The sequence below is a fragment of the Strix uralensis genome, chromosome 1 (genome assembly GCF_047716275.1).
Source record: "Strix uralensis isolate ZFMK-TIS-50842 chromosome 1, bStrUra1, whole genome shotgun sequence".
Lineage (NCBI taxonomy): Eukaryota > Metazoa > Chordata > Aves > Strigiformes > Strigidae > Strix > Strix uralensis.
This window is the reverse complement of record NC_133972.1, coordinates 128,498,362-128,521,655: the sequence shown is the minus strand read 5'-3', so window position 1 is coordinate 128,521,655 and position 23,294 is coordinate 128,498,362. Positions and strand designations below refer to the sequence as shown.

Here is a 23,294-nt window from a genome sequence, read left to right as displayed (position 1 = left end):
TTGTCCCTGTTTTGTATTCCCCAGTCTTTATTACATTTTATACTGAATCTGAAATAAAGTAATTTTGAAATATAAAACCGAAATGTTCTCAAAACCACTTTTATGTGAACCAAATTTTCATCACATGCAAAATGCTTCTGCAAAGTGTTCTGTTTCTCATGAAATCCAGCAGGATAAACGGTTCCACCAGAAAGTCCCCCAAATGATGTACATAAGCCATTTCTGTCCAAGCCATCACAGCTTGACCTCCTTTTTCAGATCTGAGAAGCAGAAGTAGGAGAACCGATCCTTTCTGCCAAGTCCTTTGAGATTGGCTGAGGAAGAGAGATGGTTGTCACCGCTATTACTCCTCACCACTGTCACCTTCTCAGGGAAAGCTGTAACACCACAGTGTCACTCCAAATACTCACTGCACTGTGTTAAGGTCTGTTTATATGCAAACTTCTACTAAGTGTGAGCGTGGACTAGTTTTCTATGCCTAAAGGCAAGGACTTAGAATATTCACACTTGAATTCTGTTTTGCCTGACTAGCTGCAGTTGTGGTCCTCTGCAACCCCAAGTCATGTGGCACGCATAAACAAATTCTCCCAACCACAAAAATTCTCAGCCTTCAAAGTAACTGAGCATTTACCTCTCCCCTCCAGACATACTGCACAATTTGCATTTTCACTCACTTTAAAAAACAAGTCACAAAAAAAAAATCAACCTCAGTTTTGAAACACCAACAATTTATTTTAAAAAAAGGTATTAAGACAGCTCGTAAGACTGTTCATCACTTCCAAACTTCACATTTCTTACGTGCAGAATTTTAAGACAATTCTTACTGGTCAGCAGCGTATATGTTAGCTGATAAAGCAGGTTGAAGACAGTTAATGACAACCCAATAAGATTTTTCTTTTAAATACCTCTGACTATAAACAGTTTAAATACTGGATAAATCAAGAACTGTATCTATATGAAAGCTTCTAACAGACATTGGAGGAAAACACCATACCAAGGTACCAGTCTCTTGCAAGCCAGTCTTAAAGTTGGCACAAACACTGGGAGCTGATACTAAATGAAGCCGAATGCTTCTACATTAAAAGCAGCACAATGTCAACTAGCCAAGTCTCACGCTTGGCACACATGCACATTCTACAGAACCACAATCTATTTGTTTATTTAGATGCACACAGATAGTTTAATTACTCAGAAATTGTTATTACTGCTGCTAATAGAATGCTCTCTTGAACAACATGGCAAAACACTTTGGATTCCTGGCATGTGATGAAACACTAAAGTTCAGAACATAGCTTCTTCTTTAATTCATTTGGCTCTTGTATTGTTACGTCAATCAAAAATAAATCAAACATATGTGGCTTCATGTTGAAAGGAGAATCTGTGGGTGAGGAGATGGGCTGGATCACAGCAATTTCTATGGTTTCCAGAGAAGTTTACTTGTTTGCTCATCTGTGTGAAAAGCTTACTTTAAGTTTTTGCAATGTTCTCTTTCACCTTGGATAATTCACAGAAGTTCTCACTTGCTAAAGTCCTTGTTCACTTTATTTCACTTGCAAAGCAGAATTACATCCCAAGAAATTCAAACCTGCAGATGTGCAGGTTTCATGGCAATACCCAGTAACCTTAAACAAGAATACCTTACAATAATATGTATTTTAAAAGGTGCAAACAATAACTGTGCTGCAATCCTGCCCATTCCTACAATGCGTATTCCTTCATTTCCCATTTTACTGTCTAGAGCACTTATAAATCTCGTTCTTCAGTGTTAGTTTTTAACAAAATCAATGAGCTAATCCAGCCAATTGCAAAGCCACCAAAGCACATGGGCAGATACTAGGGAGAGGAAAGAACAAGTGATGGAAAGAAGGGAGGTAGGACAGGAAGGGACCAAAGGAGGATGGTTCTTTTCAGTGACAGCCCAACCAGGATGAATTAAGCCAGTTTCAAACACTGTCCAGTTACTTCTTCTCCCCTACGGTGCCCAGGCTGTGCTGTCCCTGAGACACTCCTTCAGCACACAGGAGGGACGGGCAAGATGAAGTCACTGAACAGATATGGGTTGTTCAAGCTGTGAAGTCCACAGGCACATTTGATACCATAAGCAGTACATCTATTCTACAACTCTCGACCAGACTCTCTCTCATCTTTTTTGAGCCTCAGCATCACAATGGATAGACATCACACTACAGTAATGAAAACATGGGTCAGAGCATGCCTAGTGTTATCTTTCAACCACCAATTCTAGGCATAACACTGTACAGTGGAGGGACCCTGAGAAAGAGAGGAGTAAGAACTGCAGGTACCTATGGAATGCTTGTGTTAAAAAACTTCAGTTTACTTACTTGAAGGTAACCTTTATTCTCCCACTGAAAGACAAGTCCACATGCACACTCACAGAGAGTGACCATACTGCTGTCTGGATCCGTTCAGAAATCTTCCATTCAAACAGCAATTTGAGGACTGCCTAACAAAGCTCGCCTTTGGTGCCAGAGGTCTCTGCAACAGTGCAATGCTTGAGGGAGATAAAGATGGAAACCCAGGTAACTGCCTGATCGGTGTCAGACACAGGTACATTTCTCAGCAAAGCCCTGGGCAGTCTGAGCCTGGGTTTCAGAGGGCTGCTGCAGCTCAGCGGTCCTGGAACACAGTCTAGCATGGTCAGCTGCTCCTTCCAGGACCTCTCCGTAGTCTTCATACATAATCAGCTTCATACATAAGTCAGCGAAATCATCCACTGACACAGACTCAAGGATCATTTGAAAGATCTGGCCCCATGAATATAAACAGAGGGCTTATTCATCCCAGGGGCATGAAGTATAAATTCAATCCCTGATAAACAAGGCTTGAGGTGTGAGGAAGAAAGAAAGGCAGTGATAAATATCACTGAGTGTGAATTTTGAAGAGGCATTTGGGATGTACAATATACCTCCTCTGAAGACCACCAGGTAAATCAGCCACCAGGGCCCTTAATGCTCCCTCACTTTAACAGAATTTTCTGTAAGAAAAACCTTCACAAAGACATGCAGCAACATGCTGGCTACTAGTGATTCAAAATGTTGATCACAAAAGGGCCATAGTACAAGAAAAATCAGGTACCAGTGATGAGCTGGGTTAGTCTCCACCCGTAAAGGTCACATCTGCCCTTTGCGCTGGTGTGGTAAGTGCTACCCACTGGAAGACAACAGACAAAAATCACTGCTAGATGGACTGTGATCAAACAAATTAATTCCTCCAGACCTCACAAGAGGTCCAGAATGAGTGAAGCCAGCAGGAAAGACTGACTGGTGGGAAAAACAAGCCATTTAAGTAGGGAAGTATCTCTGGTGAACTCTCTGTGATTGACAAGAACCTCCCTCACCTCCCAGTCAAGAAACAAGAAGCTCTGACAAAAGCCATCCAGCAGCCCTGCCATGAGGCAGCTGGATGGGCAGATTTAGCACCACCCCATCAGCATACACAGGAGCCACATCTTCAGGCTCCTCAGAGGTAGATAGATGAAGAAATGCTGATCCAAACTTAGGCAAATGGGACATCAACCTCTCACTGCTACTGTTAGCAGAACCTTTGAAATCACAGGGATTTGCTGTTTTTGGCAACAGCAGTAATGGAACAAACCTGGCAAAGACCGTGGGCATAATTTCCGAAAAAGCCTGATGCTTCACAATTGTATGATCAAAACAGGTCTATATTGTATGGATGGGTTCAGAAAAATAACCAGTAACTTCTCGGTAGGAGAAAAAAAAATATTTAGAACTACTAAGATGACAGACACTAGTTCTGGTTCAGAAAGTCCCTGAGTCAAGAGATCTTTGGGAGATTGTTGGGAGAATACTTCGAGGAAATATCATCAAGTGTTAGCTCTGTTATAATTCTTCCTAGCCATTTTGGTAGCTCTTGTCACTGCCAGAAACAGGATCTTAAGGTAGAGGAACTTTTGGTTTAACCACCTAGCAGATCTGCTCTTCCATCCATAGTTAATTATTTAATTCCAGGAGACCTCTGGGATGTCAGTCTCTCACCCCAACTTGCAACCCAGACAAGAAGTAGCTCAATTAATCCACAAAAATATTTCAAGTGCGTGGGAGATGAAGAAGCACATTTCACACTGAATGCATCAGCTTCCCTGTTAGTTCCTTTCATTTCTGTTTATTATTTCAGTACATAGGGTGATGCTGCCCTTCAGTCATATACCATGTCATATGCCATGACATCAAAACATGTTTTGACACAGTTCTTTGCAGATGTTCTGCATTACTCTGCATTCCAGGATGGTTAAAAAGAAAAAAAAAAAAAAGTAAAAAGAAGTTCCCCGTTCATTTGGGCACCACAGACCCTGAGATCTTGAGCCTTCTGAAAACTTCAGCATGACTCTACAGTCTCTGGCACAGTGAAGGCCCTTAATCTTCAGACCTAACAAAGTAGCTTCACAGCAGATGCATATATTTATGTCACATCACTACTGAATGTACATGGTCATGGATGATGCACTGGCCATGCCAAAGGCAGCCTAGGAGGGAGGCTAAGCAGAAAGCCAGTCTGCTCTGACTCTTAACAAAAAGCAGTTTGGAGAGAAGAAAAGGAAAAACACTGAGGAGCACAATTTTAAAGAAAAAATGTTCAGACATTCTGGCTTCATTGCCTGAAATACAACTCTAAAGTTTGTTTTAACTCTGTAACTACCAATAAGGAAGACAAATGAGGAGAAAAATATAGAAACCATGATCTCTTGGGGACTGCATATTTTAGGTTTCTCTTGCTACACAGTGACAGAAAACTGAACACACTGTAGGGAGAGGATCCATGGGACGATGTATGGAGATGCACCAGATGTTCACATCAGCAAGACTACATGCAGTTTCACCTCACTCAAGTGAATTTTGCTAAAATGTTACTGTTCAAGTGTTCCAAAAGAACACCTGTAGCCTTGAACAGAGAGCTCTCAAAGGGAACAAACTCTCTTTGGAGTCAGTCGATAGAACTCCAGCAGCAGAGCAGTCCCTATGAAACCTACAGGGTGAGGAAAAGTGCTTCAGGACAAAAAATGGGTGTGCGACACTTCCCAAGCCCTGAAGAGGAAGCTGGGGCAGAGGGTAATTTACCATGTTCTGCATGATTTGAATCTGTTAGCTGGGATCACCAGTGCACCTCCATGCAGATCAGATCAGATCAGCAGAATCCACCACATCATTAACAAGAGCAAACCAAAGACAGGCTCACTCTATGACAGTGGGTATTCCCACACTGTCATTTTTCAATTTTCCATTCTTCCATGAGAATTTAAAAATCTTGCAACATTGAGGGAATGCATCTCATCCACAGGGCTGAAGGACACGATACGTCCATCTGAATGTAACTAAATGTCACAATCATACATGACAAAAGGTAGAAATAAATTTTCATTTAAAGGCCACAGTACCAGTACAGAAAACAATGAACTACAAGCACACAGAAGAGATCTTACAAACACAGAAGAAAACTGGACTTTAGTAAAATGCCAAGCAGTGTACAGCTCTGCTCCACAGAACATTCTGGAAAAAAACCTTCCAAACTCATATGCAAGCATGAAGAGCAGAGTGGAAATTATTATTATTGTGATAATAAGAAGTCTCTAGTAATAAAGAACACACACACCTACCAGTCAATATACATGTAGACTATCATGCAAAGCAAGAATGACAAAATAACAGAGAAACTCCTCAGCTACAAGACATACCCCTATGTGACACTGATGACAAATCAAGCAAGCAGAGCAAGAGGCAAGAGTACTTTAACACCTTCCTTTCAAATCAATAAAAAAATGATACTTAATGCAAGTAGAGCTTTCTGAAAAAACAAGACAAACTCATAGGAAAACCCAAGGCATTGGGAGGAAGATGAGGTTGCTTGAGTCACATTAATCTTTGGAAAGCTCCTAACAAATATTTGTTTTGTGCAAAGGCAGTCAGGACAACCTGTATTTGTTCTTCCCAGCTAAACAGTCACAATGCACAATCCTTGATCTTAGTGATATCTGAATGATATGGGAGAAGGGCAGATGCTTTTAAGAAAACCAAATTGCTGTTACTTTTGCTCAAAGAGCTATCAAACAAATCATATATACGAACTGCAGTTTAGAAGCGAATTTGTACCGTACCTGACAATTAGTTGAATTTCTAAAGAACATGGCTGAAAAGTTAAATTATACTTTTACTTAACTGTCAAATTCTTCAGAAATACGAACTACAAGAAATACAGGTGTTATACTCAAGTCGTATTTCTGCTAATCCTAGCTAAAAGCTTTTATAAAATAACATTTCCCATGTAAAGTACAAAGAATCGTGGGCAATTAATGTTGGGAATAGTACTTACTGCACTAAGAAAGTCAATTTATGTGTTTGGTTCTGATGGATGGATCAGATACACATCATTGAAGTATGAAGTAAACAAAGAAAACCCTGCTTTATGCCTTGTTTAATACAGCAAAGTAGCAACACACTTCCAAATTTGTCTCCCTCAGTTTTTGGTTTTTTTTTCAAAGGCATTATTTCAACCCAACATCATTTAACTTCTAACTGTCTAACATGGGTTCCAAAACTGCAGTTGCTAGACACCCTCCTGGGACAGTACTTACTATCTGCAGTGGAAGAATAGCCAAGCCTACATTTTCTGGTTCAGGCCACAAAGTTTTACTTTCATTCTCAAGTGTAAAATGTCAAATTACAGGCATAAATCAAAAGAAAATCATTCTTTTGCTTGGCATCCCATGATTGCTCTTTCTCCTCCCTCACGTAGAAGTCTGCAGGCACAGACATAAAAAACTCGGCAAGCAGGTAGATACCAAGCAGACCCTCGCAATCCAAAGTCAACCTTGAAAACCAGGTGGAGATTCCAACGTTTTCACAGCCTGTACAAAAATACCTGGTTGCTATTCTGATCTATACATGTTGTTGTTCTTCCTGGGCTGGTAACTTCTGAAGCCATTCAAAAGATTTTTCTCAAAAACACACCAAGTTTTGCAGGCACGATGGCTTCCTGACACATCTACATTCATTTTTAAAAGGCTGCTGAATTTGTCTGTGCTATAAACATTATGCATTCTTTATAAGAACATATGTTAAGTTACTTACAGTGACTGTGCATGACATTATTCTCATTAGAAAACAAAAACAATACAAAGAATTCTTGTCTGAAAAATACAAGTTTACATTTGCTTTTTTCCTTTCCAATGCTGTAACAAGTTCAGACAGTTGGCTAGCTAAAAAAAAAAAAAGACAAACCTAAATTTGGCCACTTGCCATGTCTCTTAATTTATAGTATTAACTCTTAAGTAATAAAACAAACTATCAGGAACTAAGAAAATAAGCAACAACTAGCAAAGCTCAGACTTTCCTGTTTTTAGAAGAATTTTGCATGGTAAAAGGAAACTCTCTTAAGGACTACCCTTGTTTTGTTCACCTACAGAAAAATTTTTGTGCAAGTCTCATGGCATTCAAGCTGCTAAAATCCTTTCTTCCTATCACCTTAACTAGTCACTGAAACTGGAAGCAGGGGAGCGACTGTTTATGTCCTCTTCTATAAATTTTTCAGCCTTCCTGAAAATGTGGACTTGTGTGAAGGCCTGTCCTCACCTCCAGGGCTTCACCCTCCTTCCCTTGTGTGTGTCCCACTTGACTCAACAAACTGAAGTATTGTTGCCCCTTGAAGGTCACTTCCCCCTGAGAGGAAGGAGCAGTTTGGAAGGAAATCAAAGGTTTGGGTTTATTATCAATTTATATTCAAATTCAATTGTAATCCAATCGTAAATCTTAATCTCAGGCCAACAAGTACCAAATTCTTGTATTACAAATGCTAGAGAATAATATGCTTCTGCATTTCAGGTAAAGAACTGCTTTGATGATAACTGCAAAGAAAAGAAAAACAATAGAAAATAAAATGTATATAAAGTAAAATTTCAGAAGTTACATAAGGAATCTACAAGAGTTTGCTTCAAATATTAAGTGTCCTCTCTTACAGACAGGAAAGTTGTCTGAATCTAACTCAGAAAAGCACTATTTTTTCTTCCACATCACACAATCCTCATATAACCAGCAGATGTTGACAGGAAAAAGGTTTGGTTTTTTGTTCTGTTTTTTTTCCCCTCTCTCTCTCAACTGTCCCGATCTCCTCTTTACTCAAACAGGAAACTTCACAGGGAAGTTGCAGTACTGCATATAGAAAAAAAACCTTGCAAATAGTAAAGCCCTTGCATATAGTACTCTCAGTTCATCAGCATGACTAATCAGAGGCTTGCTGTTATGGGGACTTCACACCTTTCAGCCTCCCTTTTACATCTTGTGAAGAAAAAAATTCTGAATTTGTGGCAAAGAGCCTGACATCCATCTCCGTTAGAACGAAACCACAGCAACCAACACTGTGTGGCATGGGCAAGCTTTGGTCTTCTCTCCTTTCAGGCCTCTGTCTGATATGGTTAGCTTGATTACAGAAATGGAATTACCAATCACCTTGCAAAAAAGCACATCCTTAGTGAGTGCCTATCCCAACACAGTGACAGGCTGCCGAACGCAATTTTGACCCAAAATTGTCAAAATGGAGAAAACACAAAGATTTCTTCTACTCTACAGAGTGAGTCAGCCAAAAGTGAGACCCCCATGCACTGTATAAAAATCAGAAAGTGTGTGCTGAAAGGAGGCGCTCTTTTCTGGGGTAGTGATTCATCTCAGTGACCAAGAGGCAGCCAAACCACAATGGTTACTTACAGAAAGGGGTCAGGGGAGCAAATAGAAAGGAATTTTTAAAAAATAAAGCCAAAAGAAGGATTTTTTGATAGCATGGATGTTGATACAACATAAAAGTAAACACCAGCAAAACAAAGGCATAAAATTCTGTAATATGAAATGCCCAATGCGGGGAACAGCCTGCACTTCTGGAAATGTTTTTCCTTAAATCTCAAATGGAAGGAAGACTTCAAACTGATCTCATTTGAAATTACCCTCCTTTGCCTTAGTAATGAACTTCTTGGTCTGTATGTCTATGGGATATCCAAAATGACATGACAGCTCTCCCAGCAATTAAGTTACTTCAATCCTCCACATTAATCTTCAGACTCCTCTGATAACTCATTTAAGTTTGTCATTTGAGAAGTTCTTTCCTCTACTTCTGTTGCTGAAGTCAGAAACAGTCCTGGAAACAATGTGGTTTAGAAATATTACTGGGCAAAACAGAGGGGAAACAAAATCAAAGAAGAATCTCAGATCAGTGAGACACCCTTAGTATGAACCTGAAATGATGAAAGCTGAAAGTGGTATTTGCTGTGCTGACACTTCACATTTCCAGACTAGAAGCAATCAGAAAGTTATCTAACTACATTACTAAAATTTCAACCATTCCGACTGACATTTTCCAAACCAAACACCAGTTTTGTTTTGGTGACACGAAACAGTATGGCCACTCTAAGAACAAAACTATCAAAAATAAATTTTGCCCTAGATGAAAAAATATCCCAAAAATATTATCACAGTTATTTTAATGATTATTTTATCATCCACATGCTTTGGAATAAGGACTGGGAATTGGAATTGAAATGTAGGCTGTGAAGTTGAAGTGTATTCCTAAATTATGGCACGTACAGCATCTTTCAGAAATTTTAGCAGATGCTCACAGGTAAATGAAGCAGTAGTTTGTCCTAAAGACTTCTAACTTGCCCAAGTTAGAATCATAGAATCATTCAGGTTGGAAAAGACCCTTGGGATCATTGAGTCCAACCATCAGCCCCACTCTACAAGGTTCTCCCCTACACCATATCCCCCAGCATCTCATCTAAACGACCCTTAAACACATCTAGGGATGGTGACTCCACCACCTCCCTGGGCAGCCTATTCCACTGTCTGACCACTCTTTCTGTGAAAAATGTTTTCCTAATGTCCAGTCTGAACCTCCCCTGTTGCAGTTTAAAGCCATTCCCTCTTGTACTGTCACTAATTACCTGTGAGAAGAGACCAGCACCAACCTCTCTACAGTGTCCTTTCAGGAAGCTGTAGAGAGTGATGAGGTCTCCCCTCAGCCTTCTCTTCCTCAAACTAAACAGTCCCAGCTCCTTCAATCGCTCCTCATAGGATTTATTCTCCAGGCCCTTCACCAGCTTCACTGCCCTCCTCTGCACTCGCTCCAGCACCTCAATATCCCTCTCGTACTGAGGTGCCCAAAACTGGTCACAATACTCCAGGTGTGGCCTCACCAGTGCAGAGTACAGGGGGACTATCACCTCCCTACTTCTGCTGGTCACACTATTTCTAACACAAGCCAGGATGCCGTTGGCTTTCTTGGCCACCTGGGCACACTGCTGGCTCATGTTCAGCTGCTTGTCAGTTAGAACCCCCAGATCCTTTTCTTCCAGACAGCTCTCCAGTCACACCTCCCCAAGCCTGTAGCGATGCATGGGGTTGTTGTGGCCCAAGTGGAGGACCTGGCACTTGGCCTTGTTGAAGCTCATCCCGTTCTTGCAGATTTTCACTATGATGACAAAAGGCATATCCCAGAAATGGCTCATCTTCTGCCAAAACTAAATCATCTTGAAGACACTCATCAGAATTTTTTAAATGTACTTTGGGATAGAGCAAGGTATTTTCCCATAGCCTTTTTCTCATAAAATGCTAACGAATTCTGACTCATTTTCTGAAAGAAAGAAGAATAATCAAAGAAAGGAATTCAGCCAGAGGCAGATGTTTAGCACAGAACATTTCAGCTTAGGAGTTAAAGTCTAACAAAATGGTGAGCAGCCAAACACAAGGTTTTTTACTGACACATGTGAAGCAAGGACAAAAAGAATATTAGCATATTAGTAATGTTGCAGGTCCGTTACTATAGAGAACACTATTCATTTTATTAAAAAGACAGACCTATTCAATATCAATTTCTGTTCCATATTTCAGAAGAAGCAAGAGGATGTCCTCATACCACATAAGAACAATAAAGTAACCTCCTATCCATTAGTAATTCAGGTGGAGGATAAACAACATGCAGAAGGCTTGACTGGTTTTAAGTCAGCATGCCTGTATAATTTTCAACATAGCAGTTCTGAAAAGAGTTGGCTAAAGACATCTATGGTTCTCTAATGTTACTTTCTAGTGACTCTTCAAATACTTGGGAAATTCCAGAAGACAAAGGATGATGATATTGTGCTAGTATTCAGGAAGGGCAAACAAAGTCACCCACAATAACTGGAGACCAGCTAGCTTGACATCAAATCTAGGCAAAGTGACTAGAAAAATAAGTAAGGAATTAAGGTCAGAAATATAATGTGCCATTCCACATGGGTGGCATTTTGAATACGTAGCATGCAAGTAGCCACAAGATGTAAGCCCTCTACAGCTCCAGTGAGAAACTGTGAGATCAGCTTTAGCCAACAGTTTGGGTGTGACTTAAAATTGTACAACCTTCTTATGAAAAAAAAAAACAAAACACTTTCACTATCAGTAATGTACCCTTTAAGTGGAATGCAAAAAAAAATATTTCAGAGAACTAACATTGTGAATTACAGTTAGAGCTTTTTACCAGTGAAGAATCATAACAGAGTAAGAGCAGTTCCAACAGAACTTGAAAGTAAACACTCATGCTATTAAATGGTTTCATCAGTGACATAAAAACAAGTTAAAAAAATAATGTCAGAAACTGTGTGGATACAACAAATTCAAGCAAATTTGTGACTAAAAGAGGACAGGCTTGACATACATAGTCATCTGAACTGCATGGTTAGCTGGGCATACTCAAATGAAGCAGACCTGCATACAGCACAGATGTTTAGGTAGAAGAAACACAAACGATAGCCAGAGAGCGGGAAACAGAATCTCAGAAAACAACAGCTAAAGAAGTTATGAAATCACATTGGACAATCAATTCAACATGAAGTCAGTCCCAGCATCGTGCTGTGTCCAAAGTCAAACCAGACTCACACACTTATTACAGGCCTTGAACATACAGGAGTAGTGAACTGGACCTGGCCAATGGTTTTGATGAGACTAAAACTGGAGGAATACAAAGAGTAGCTGCCCTTGTTCTAAAGGCCATGCTGAGAAGTTTGAGAGGGTGCAGTAAAAAAACATGCAAATCACTTGAAGACTGGTAAAAATGCTTTAGAGAGCCTTAAAGAGCTCAGTCTGTTTAGTTTATGAAAATTGTGAGGCAGCATGATTTTTCTATGCAAGTGCCAGAGAGGGAAAATACCACATACTAAAGAGCTCTTTAATCTAATGGAGAAAGGCTTTACAAGAAACAAAAGAGGAGAACTGAAGCCAGACAAACACAGATTTGGAAGAAAACCCACTTTTAAAAATTTGGGAGTGGAATTAAGGACAAACTCGCAAGGCAAGTGATAGATTCCCTCATCTGCATGTTTTCAAATTAAGACCAGAGGACTTTCTGAAAAATAAATGGAAATTAATATGTGCTCAGAAACAAGTAGTCAGCTTAATACAGAATAAATGCATGAAATTTCGTAGCCTAGTCACACACACTCAAGTTGATAAAAAACCCTAACCATTTCTTTACACTTAAACTCTATGAATCCATTAATCTCTCAAGAAATACTACTGAAAGGTGGTACTGTCACTTGTAACTAATTCATATAACTCCCACCATTTCTTTTTAAGTGAAGTGCCCTCTGTAGTTATGCCTCACACTTATTTCATGATTGTGTTGTATTTGTCCATATTTGCTGTCATTCACAATTTCAGCATTTATCCATGAATACGGCTGACTTCAAACAAAAAAAAAAAAAGGAACAAGGAAAGAGGAAAAGGTGGTTATAAGGAAACAATAAGAACTAAAAAACCATCTGCACACCCATAAATTAAAGCTTGAATTGTCCTACAACCTGCTGGAAACACCATTTCCAAAGAGTATAAACTTCAGTTGTACCCCTACGTGGACCATCTATACACACATGCAAGTATATATTTTCACACAGTAGTATATGTATAATGCTTCTTACCTGAGGAGATTTTAGCATCTGAAATACACTGATGCCTCCAAAAGCTAATAGCAGATCTTTCTCTGTTCTGTAGTCGACATAACCTCTCAGCTAGCCCGCCCCTGCAGAGAATAAAGGAATGCTCAATTTTGCCAGGAATCAGTATTCATTTTTGCCAAGTGACAAGCCACAGGACAGATGGAATATGTATGCTTCGACCCTTACATACAGAAACATACAGTAATATTACATTTTGCAGATTGGTTCTCCTAATTTTGATTCTACAATGGATATACACCAAATAAAGCATACACTTAGGGTCAATACACACAATAAAACATTTTTACTATCTGGGTGCCCAAAATCTTCATGTCTGTAGTCCTGACTCCAACACAAAGATTGTAACAAAAGGTTCCCAAACTTTTCTTTGCACTTATGCATGTACCCTGACAGATACTACAGACAATTGTGAATTCAAAACAAACCAGTGTAACCACCAGTTATAACAGGTTGGGGTTTTTTTTCCTCACAGATTTGTTTGTCTGTTGGCAAGGAGTGATCACAAAAATATTCTTTTACCCATACTTGACCCTATGATTCATTTCACAAGCTGGGTCAAGTGTGCAGTTTCAGTGGTCTGAACACTCTCCAAGATGAAATTAATTTAGCATTCCCAAGGTGAGGAGCAGAGGAGTGGCATCTAGCACAAATACATTTAAGGTAACACTAAAGCAATTCCTACCCCTGGATTTAAAGCCAGAAGACACAGTTTCTCACTTTAAGAACAAAAAGACAAATGTGTTTGAAGCTGTCTTTGGGCTACTACAAAGAGCTTTGGACTACTATGGGAGTATTTCAGCATTTGTCTTTGTCTTTGAAGAAGTTACTTGCATAAAAACCTACTTTGTTCTTTCCTTACAGTGTAAGTTTTTCCACATGTACTATCCAGCATATCAATAAAGATTTCTACTAAGGTGAAGTATGTCCTTGGGTTAAACTGGTTTAGGAATCAACAGCGATAACATACAACCATCTTATGGTTATTTGTGCACATTAACAGAATTTTTTAGTTTAGAAAAAAAGCCAAATAGCTTGGTAAAGCTCACATTGCAAAGGTGAAACTGGGAGAGCTCACACCTGAGGAAACAAAGGAGCTAAAAAGGCTAAGCAGCACTTCAAGTAGGCTGTAAAAATTTCTCATTGGTTAGCAATTACTAAGCAATTTCACCTGCAGACAAGTCAACAGGCTAAACAAAAAGTAGTTAGCAGTCTCAGTTGAATTTCTGATGAAAACTATATACTTCGCAAAATCACAAGTTATCAGATGGCATGGCTAAACATCTTAGTAGTACAGATCACAGAATGAACACTCTGAAACACAATAGCCACATTTGACCCAGAATGATCCATAAAAGTTTTGCAGTTTACATTACTGCATCTCTTCTATGGCTGGTGTGGTTCAGGCAGGGAAGAGAGATTCTTTCAGAGGAGGAAAAAATCTCCAAACTAAAGAACCCACACTTGACAAATTATAAAACTTGCTATATTAAGGAGGAAAACAAACAAACAAATTTAGGAAATCTTGGCCTCTAGTGAACTTCCAGGTAAGCTTAACAACCTTGTTTAATTCTGCTTTCAACATGGACTTTAAAGGCACAGGAGCAACTAATACAGAGAAATGCAATGGAAGCTTTGGTATGAAGAGCAGTGCAGTCAAGCACAGAACTTCATACAGGATAATTTACTCTGCTGATAACACTCTGCTCAGCCACATTTCCTTCAAAACTTGAGCCCTCAAGCATTACTGCACTGCAACACTTGTGGTCGAGACAGTTCTACAAACTCCAGCAAACTGTCCACCCAGTTTCTCTTCTTGCCAGGAAACTGTTCTCAGACGCAGCTGTAATTCAGCTTGGCTGCATGGTCTACATGAGCCATGCTGAACTGAGTAGATGCCAGCTCACCTAGGCTTAGAAATGCAGCAGTTTAACACATTTCGAGTTTGCTTGCTGAAGTCTTACATGCATGAGTCTGCAACTGAACTCTGTGGTTGGACTACAGCCATACACAATACAGCTAGCAGCTCAAAAACTTGTTTTGTTGAAAGAAAACTGTTCAATGGGAGTGTTCTAAAACCCTACTCCATTCCCTCCACAGTCAAAAGAAATGTACAGACGTGGGGAGGAGTGGCTGGAGAGCTGTCAGTCAGAGAGGGACCTGGGGGTGTTGATTGACAGCCGGCTGAACATGAGCCAGCAGTGTGCCCAGGTGGCCAAGAAGGCCAATGGCATCCTGGCTTGCATCAGAAATAGCGTGGCCAGCAGGGACAGGGAAGTGATCTTACCCCTGTACTCGGCACTGGTGGGGCTGCACCTCGATTACTGTGTTCAGTTTTGGGCCCCTCACTACAAAAAGGACATTGAATTACTCGAGCGTGTCCAGAGAAGGGCAATGAAGCTGGTGAAGGGTCTGGAGCACATGTGGTACGAGGAGCGGCTGAGGGAACTGGGGTTGTTTAGTCTGGAGAAGAGGAGGCTGAGGGGAGACCTCATCGCCCTCTACAACTACCTGAAAGGAGGTTGCAGAGAACTGGGGATGAGTCTCTTTAACCAAGTAACAAGCGATAGGACAAGAGGTAATGGCCTCAAGTTGCGCCAGGGAAGGTTTAGACTGGATATTAGGAAGCATTTCTTTACAGAACGGGTTGTTAGGCATTGGAATGGGCTGCCCAAGGAGGTGGTGGAGTCCCCATCCCTGGAGGTGTTTAAGAGTAGGGTCGACATAGCGCTGAGGGATATGGTGTAGTTGAGAACTGTCAGTGTTTGGTTAATGGTTGGACTGGATGATCTTCAAGATCTTTTCCAACTTAGATGATTCTGTGATTCTGTCTTTGTTCAAACACCACTAGAAAGCTTTAAGGTACCTGTGCAAGAGAGCAGCTATTCCTGGCTGACAGCCTCATTTCCCACCCGTTCTCTAAACAGGGCTATGGTTGTGTCCAGTCAACTAGTTCCTACTCTTCTGTGAGCTCACTACTGTTTTACCTATGGCAGGAACACCCCGTAGAAAGCAAGTTCCTGGTTTCATGATTATTGCACACAACAGTAATACACCATACCTGTTTCAGGCCTGATATGCCTACCAGGGAGGGTCTTCACAACTTCATTACTAATTTACTAACCATGTCCATGAAAAGTAAAACTGTGCCTTTCCTTAGCAGTCCTTTGTGCTAATAAAATTCATTGATATTTATTAATCATCATCCTTCCATTCACATTCTAAATGCAGTTGAAGTAATTTAAACAGAAAACATCATAAAGCATTTTGCATCTGCTTGGTTGCAGAATATAACCAAATCTGTTTCATACATTGTGAAATTGGAAAATACAGTTCAAGGGATATGTCACACACAAAAGGAATTTCTATGGCAAGAGAGTTGGTAGTTTATGGTTTGTTTCTTTTAAAAAGTAGAAACAAAGAAATTTAAACAACACCCCAAACCCAGGAGGATCAACCTCCTTTTTAGCTCAAACTGGTAAAACAAACAAAGAAAAAGGTGCTTTCTGTTACATAATCTAACAGATCTGATGACAACAGCATTTGAAAACTACTAATTCCTTTTCATACAGTACAGGTGCCCACACTGTTGAAAATGCTAGTGTATGTGCTGTGAGATACTGTGAACTATACAGTCAGAGTCACTGCTGTGCAGATGAGAGAGAAAACAGGAGTTACACAGAGCTTACACAAAGCAAACCATGGTATTAAGCAGGTGCTGGCTTCTGTGTAAGAACAAACTCCATATTTTGAAAAAGAAAAATGGTTAAAAGTACTATTATTTTATTCCAAATTGCACATTTGTGGATTGTTAAATACCTAATGAGCTTTTATATTCAGTCTTCGGTAGTTAACTGGGTTTACTGGGACTAACAGTCATTTTTTGGCGTAGGTTCTATCATATGGAAGTAACATTTTACTTATTTTGCTAATACAAGGTAGAGATGAATAATATTTACTTTTCACTGTCCGCATATTATCCCTCTGAAAAATCCCTTAGCTTTCTAGGTTTTTCAGGCTGCAGAAACTGGCTTAATTTTGCTAGATATGAGAGGTTTGTTGGCATCGAGGGTGGAGACTGGCTTCTACAGACCAGGTCTTCGTTACTCTGCAGTCTGTATTTGTTTACACATCTAACCATTGCAAGAAGTTTAGAAAAAGATATTCAGTTCCCTCTTTCGCACACATCTAGCCCTTATGATGCATTTAATTGTCCTCAGTGATGAACCCAACATCTGGTGTGTGTGTGTGTATATATACAATTGGCAAATATATTTTGATTACTAATGTATGATTTCTGTAATCAAGGGGACTGACAAACTGTATTTAATAAAAAAAGCTGTAATTTGAGATGCATACTTTACTGACCAGCACTTCAAATGTGCCCCCCAAATGTTTTAATGTGAGCAAATTGAACACATTTGGCAAATTATTAATGCAAAGGCTGTTCAGTGAAGCCAAACTGTTCAGATACAATCTCCACTGCCCACAACCTTTTTATTTTTAATCATGAAACTTTCAGTACAACTATTTTGTTCCTTTAAATTCCTGAAGGCGGACAGATTTAACAAGCAGAAATTGATGTCGTATTTCCGTACTAAATCTGATCTTGTTGAAATACCGTATTTAAAACAACACAGTGCCATTACTGTCCATGTCCAACAATATCCACAGAAGGACAGCTTTGATGACCATAAGAAAGCTCAGCATCTAGTACAAAAGCTGTTTCTGGTGGTTGCCCCCTTCCACAAACTTCAACAGCAAGTCTGAAGTTTTGTGCCACCATGTGATAAGCATCACCAAAAGGTAACACTGAGTCTGATTTGTGACTATCAGGCTGTTGGGCCCTAACTTCCAACTCCAATGAGGCTAATGGTGGGGGGGTAGTAGAAAGAAAGACTATTAGTGTGTTGGCTGTGTTTGGAAAAGTCATTTTCAATCTTCCTGCAGTGCTGGAGATCTCTGTGTTTCTTTATTAAGGTTTTCATTCAGCGGAGCACTTACCAAGAATAACCCCACATTCATCCAAGTTTACTCCTTTCCAGACTTCACTTGAATTTAAGAACAGTGAACACTTAAACATCTCATTATTGAGTTGTCTCCTCATATACATTATACTCAGGACTCCATGTATTTCAAAACATTATAGGTTACACAAATATATATCCCCATCTCAGGACTAGGCAATTTCCCTCCTCCTCTCTTTTCAAAGCAAGGACAGAACTCCTCTCATATTTCCAAGTTAATTGGTGAAGTAACTGACTTCTGCAACACTCAGCTGTCCATTTTCGCTCCATGGGGTGTTTACTAAAGAAGAAAAAAGGACCCCTAAGCATGCTGGCATTTGTCAACACTGCAAACCCATCAGCTATTATAAGATAGTTTACAAGTTACAAAATAATAAGCAACACTGAATGCTGACAGTCACTAACAACTGCTCCTTTAGTGTACAAAATAGCATGAGTATGCATGAAAGATGTTGGCCACACAAGTGCAAGTCTCCTCTACAGAGACCCACCTCCTCTCCAGCACAGAAGAGAAGCTGTTGACTTCGTGAAGTAGCAAGGGATCAGAAAGAGTAATTTTAGCTTTGCAGATCAGCCCCATTCAAGCTCTGACTCAACAACCAGATTTATAAACTTTCATCTTGGATGAACCACCATTACCATGATCGCTGGCAATACTCTGTTAAATGTGGGCTACTTTTCTGGAATCAAGCATAACACAATTTCTTTTCCTATGTGATAGAACAAACAAAGACCAAAATAAACAGCAATAATTTTGTCCCTATAAAACTTGTCAAGTAATTATACTTTGCTAGAAGTTCTGGGGTCTTTCTCTTGGAAAGGAATCAGTGTTTCTTCTAACCCACAATTTCTATGTCAAATCAACAGCATCTGAGGCACACACCTAAAATGAAAGGAAAATGGAAGACCTGTACTCCTGTACTGTAACAGAAATGACAATTTCTAATACTCAGCTATCAAGGGACAGTTGCATCTGCCAAAACAAAAATATAGAGAAAAGACCTTCCACATTTATTTGAAAAAAATACAAAGTCAGTAGAGATGCAATGCAGTGATTTACTAAACTGCACTGGATGGTGGATTTTCTTGCACATCAGTTGTTCACATTTCAATGCTCTGATCTATTGTACCCATCCAGAGAGGGTTTTTTTTACACCAGTCAAATCAACAAGGCAGACATACTGAAAGCCCCTTCTAGAATCTTAAGGATTCAAGGATTTGGAGCCTCTCTCAAAAGAGTTCAATAAGTCAAAAGTCTTTGAATCCATGTAGTCTCTCACCACTCTTTTCTCAATGATTCCACAAAGGAGGTCACCTCCATAAAACACATGTGGAACAATGATATCATTTTCATGAGTCCCCATAGCACAGTGAGAGCCAGAGGTATCTTTCAGCAACTGCATTAGACAGAAGTGACCTTCTAGAGAATTTACAGCATCTTCAGCTGTAGATTCCAACCAGGGTATACTAGAGACATCCCCAATACCACCTTTGACAAACTTTTGCAAGTATGTCTGCACAGTATACCACAATTACTCCTGCAAATAAAAATAGTTCTTTGTCATGGACACCAAAGCTTCATCATTCTTATGTTGTGAAATTTGGTTTCCAGGTCCTAGTTGCCTCAAACAGTGCAGAGAAGAGATGTAAAAGGGATTATAGTCGTTAACTGCTGGGAAGGGTGGGTGAGCATGTTCTACATCCCATATAGAATCATAGAATTGTTTTGGTTGGAAGAGACCTTTAAGATCATCAAGTCCAACTGTAAACCTACCACTGCCAAGACCACCACTAAACCATGTCCCTAAATGCCACATCTACACGCCTTTTAAATATCTCTGGGGTGGGGACCCAACCACTTCCCTGGGCAGCCTGTTCTAATGCTCGACAGCCCTTTTGGTGAAGAAATTTTTCCCAATATCCAATCTAAACCTCCCCTGGTGCAATTTGATACCATTTCCTCTCGTTCTCTTACTTGTATTTGGGAAAAGAGACCGAGACCCACCTTGCTACAACCTCCCTTCAGGTAGTTGTAGAGAGCAATAAGGGCTCCCCGAGACTCCTTTTCTCCAGGCTAAACAATCCTAGTTCCCTCAGCTGCTCCTCATAAAACTTGTGCTCTAGACCCTTCACCAGCTTTGTTGCCCTTCTCTGGACACACTCCAGCACTTCAATGTCTTCCTTGTAGTGAGGGGCCCAAAACTGAACACAGTGCCAAGTACAGGGGCAAGATCACTTCCCTGTCCCTGCTGGCCATGCTATTTCTGACACAAGCCAGGATGCCATTGGCCTTCTTGGCCACCTGGTCACACTGCTGGCTCTTAGTCAGCCAGCCGTCAACCAACACACCCAGGTCCTTCTCTGCTGGGCAGCTTTCCAGGAACTCTTCCCCAGCCTGTAGGGTTGTTGTGATCTAAGTGCAGGACCCAGCACTTCGCCTTGTTACACATCATATATAATTGGCCTCAGCCCATCAATCCCGCCTGTCCAGATCCCTCTGTAGAGCCTTCCTACCCCAAGCAGATCAACACTCCTGCACAACTTGGTGTCATCTGAAAACCTACTGAGGGTGCACTTGATGATAAGATCTCCAGTGAAAGATTTTAAGTAAAACTTTACAGACAGTTGATTTTCCCATGCCTCTACTTAGCCAAGTTATCTCACAGAAAATATTTGAAATAATCTAGGACGATCTTTGGAAATAGGGAAGCTTTTGGGTTCTGCTCCTTTCATAGTTTTCAAAACATTGATCAACCCTTCTTACCAGCCACTGAAAAAAGAAACCACCCACAGTTGAAAAGTTTACCACAGCTCTCTGGCTCTTCAGACTCCTTAATAGAAAAAAATTATTTCAGATTGTTCTACCTTTCTTATACAACAGAGGTTCTCAGCAGAAGTAAGATGATTTAATAAGGAGAGTCTCCCCAGAAATAAGTTATTCCTTTTTTTTGGCCAGTATAAAAAAAAAAATTAAAATCAAGTACCAGACTCACATGCACAATTTCTCATAGAATAGAGTAACAAAGTTAAGAGGTTCCTCTGCAGGAACCAGTTTTGATGGGGGAACAGCCATGCTCCATGAGATAAGGGAAGAACCTTCCCACCTTCCCTTCAGTTCTGAAGGTTTTGGCTTGCCTGAGCAGAGATCTTGCATAGAAAAGCAAGCTCCATGGTTAAACAAACCACAGGCACCAAAATTACTTCTCTCTGACAGGGAACAACTGTATCCTGCTAAACCATTCTAATCAGTAAAATACATTACACATGAAATTGAAGAAATCTGTCATTTTAAGGAAAGTGGGTTTTTTTTTTTTTTTTACTGAATGTGGGGATTTTTTCCTGTTAACACCAAACATCTGGCCCAGTGAAACCATCCACACTTTCTAAGAAAGAAAAGAGATTTTAACTTTCAGTAAACACAAAATAATTTGCCCGTGTACATTGTCAGTGATTTCAAGTGGTACATCTGTAGTGCAGCCATGATATTCTTCAGTTATACTCCCCTAATTCAACACGAAATTCACTGGCAGGAAAACTTAATCCAATAGTTAAAATCAGCATAAGAACATGACGGTCAAAAGGGCTAGTCTATTGCTGTTAACGCCCTCATGCTACTTGTGGATGCACGTAAGAAAGAACAGACCCAATTTTAGAGTAAAAGTCTGTTTCATTTGTGCCAGCTCCTTCCTCCCTTGGTAATTTCCTTTATTCGGGACCCCAGATGGCCTCACGACAACTGGGTTTCATTTTACTGCACGTAGCACCAGGACATTCTGTAATTTTCTCCTCTTTTGATAATAAGTTAATTTTAGCAGATTGGATCTGTAAGTAGTCTGCATACAAGCAGATATAAGATAATTAAACAGAATTTCCCAAGATCTTATTTTACGATTAAACTAAAAATGGAGACTCAAATATTAAAAAACCAAACAAAAAGCTAAAGCAGCTATTCTTCACAAACAAAAGCTCTTGCAATGTGACAGATTTAGAAGTAGGGTTAACATTATATATCTTAAGATATCTATTTCCCACACTGAAACCCAGACTTTTTTTTTTTCTGATGGAAACGAAGTCTTACTAGAAAAAGCAAACAATTCATAAAACCTTTAAGAAAGGTTTACTTGTAGACAAGAAAAGCTGAGTATGTCCATTTTGAGTTTTCTTCTTTATAAATACTAAACAAACCCAGTTACTGGTTTAACCTATGTAACACACTTGGAGACTGAATACTCTTAATTTCTTCCTTCTCTCACAAGGAACTTCAAGAGACTTGGAATTAGTGCAGTTTAGACATTTCACCCTGTAGCATTAACATGAGTTCTAAATCTAAAGAAAGGTGGTTCCTGAAAACTGTTATTTGCAGTATATAGTCTCTCCCCTCAGATTTGCAAATCACTTGCACTGTTTTCCCATGCAGTGTTGACTCAAGCTGAGAAACTGAAACTTTGTGGTGGAATAAAAGGGCAGGAACATCTACACCCAACACCTCTTGACCTGATCATCAAGACAATTCACCTCAGTATCAAGTACCACTACTACTTCCTTAACAACTCTCTTAGTAGCTCATGGGTGCAGTACAATGACATTTATCTCTCAGGGTACCTGGGAGAATTATACTACTCCCACTTCATCCATCACTAACTTTGTTTAAATAAAGGAAGGTGGCTACACAAGATGGCATATAAAACCAATGTTTAAGGTGAGGATGTCCAGGAGCAATGTTATTGATGACAATGAGAGAGACAATAACTTTGCTACTAGCATAGCAGACTGGCACCTCCTACAGCACTGCTCTTAAGGTTTCTCAGAACCTGCCCAAAACCACCAACCAGCTGAAGGACAAACAACACCACACAGCCTACCTGCTCTCCCCAGTGGACTGTGGTAGAAAGAACAATTTTTACTTAGAAGAATTCTGAAAACAAAACCTAAACAGGATCCATGAAGACATATGAGAATTTGGAGGATTTGCAAAAGGGCATAGAATAGACCAGACAGTTGGCATGGTGGGGGAGGAATTGCATGTCACACCCTTCTTGTCTGCAGATCCTACTTGCTCTCCAAAACCCCATTTAACTTGTAACAGAGGAGGTTGCAACATGCCCCTTCAAATTTCACTCATTATAAGCAACATTGTGCATGGTGCATGTACTTTTGGGGACACAGATGGGTTTCCATTTTATTTCCACTTAAAGGTGTTAAATTTACACTCAAATTTCTAACACTAGGATCAGCAGAATTTATTTTAATCATCCATAATCAGCTTA

The 23,294-nt window shown here is 40.0% G+C and overlaps 1 protein-coding gene across 7 annotated transcripts in view; it reads right to left on the bottom strand.

Annotated features, from left to right (window-relative positions):
• The window catches only part of SPIDR (scaffold protein involved in DNA repair), a 205,240-nt gene that overhangs the window by 125,529 nt on the left and 56,417 nt on the right, over positions 1 to 23,294 (bottom strand). For all 7 annotated transcript variants that reach the window (XR_012630439.1, XR_012630440.1, XR_012630442.1 and 4 more), the window contains exon 7: positions 12,965 to 13,065. Coding sequence is in view for 4 of the 7 variants with exons in the window: in XM_074880660.1 (XP_074736761.1) it covers positions 12,965 to 13,065 (101 nt within the window). In the remaining 3 variants the exon portion in view is untranslated. The remainder of the gene's footprint in view (positions 1 to 12,964; positions 13,066 to 23,294) is intronic.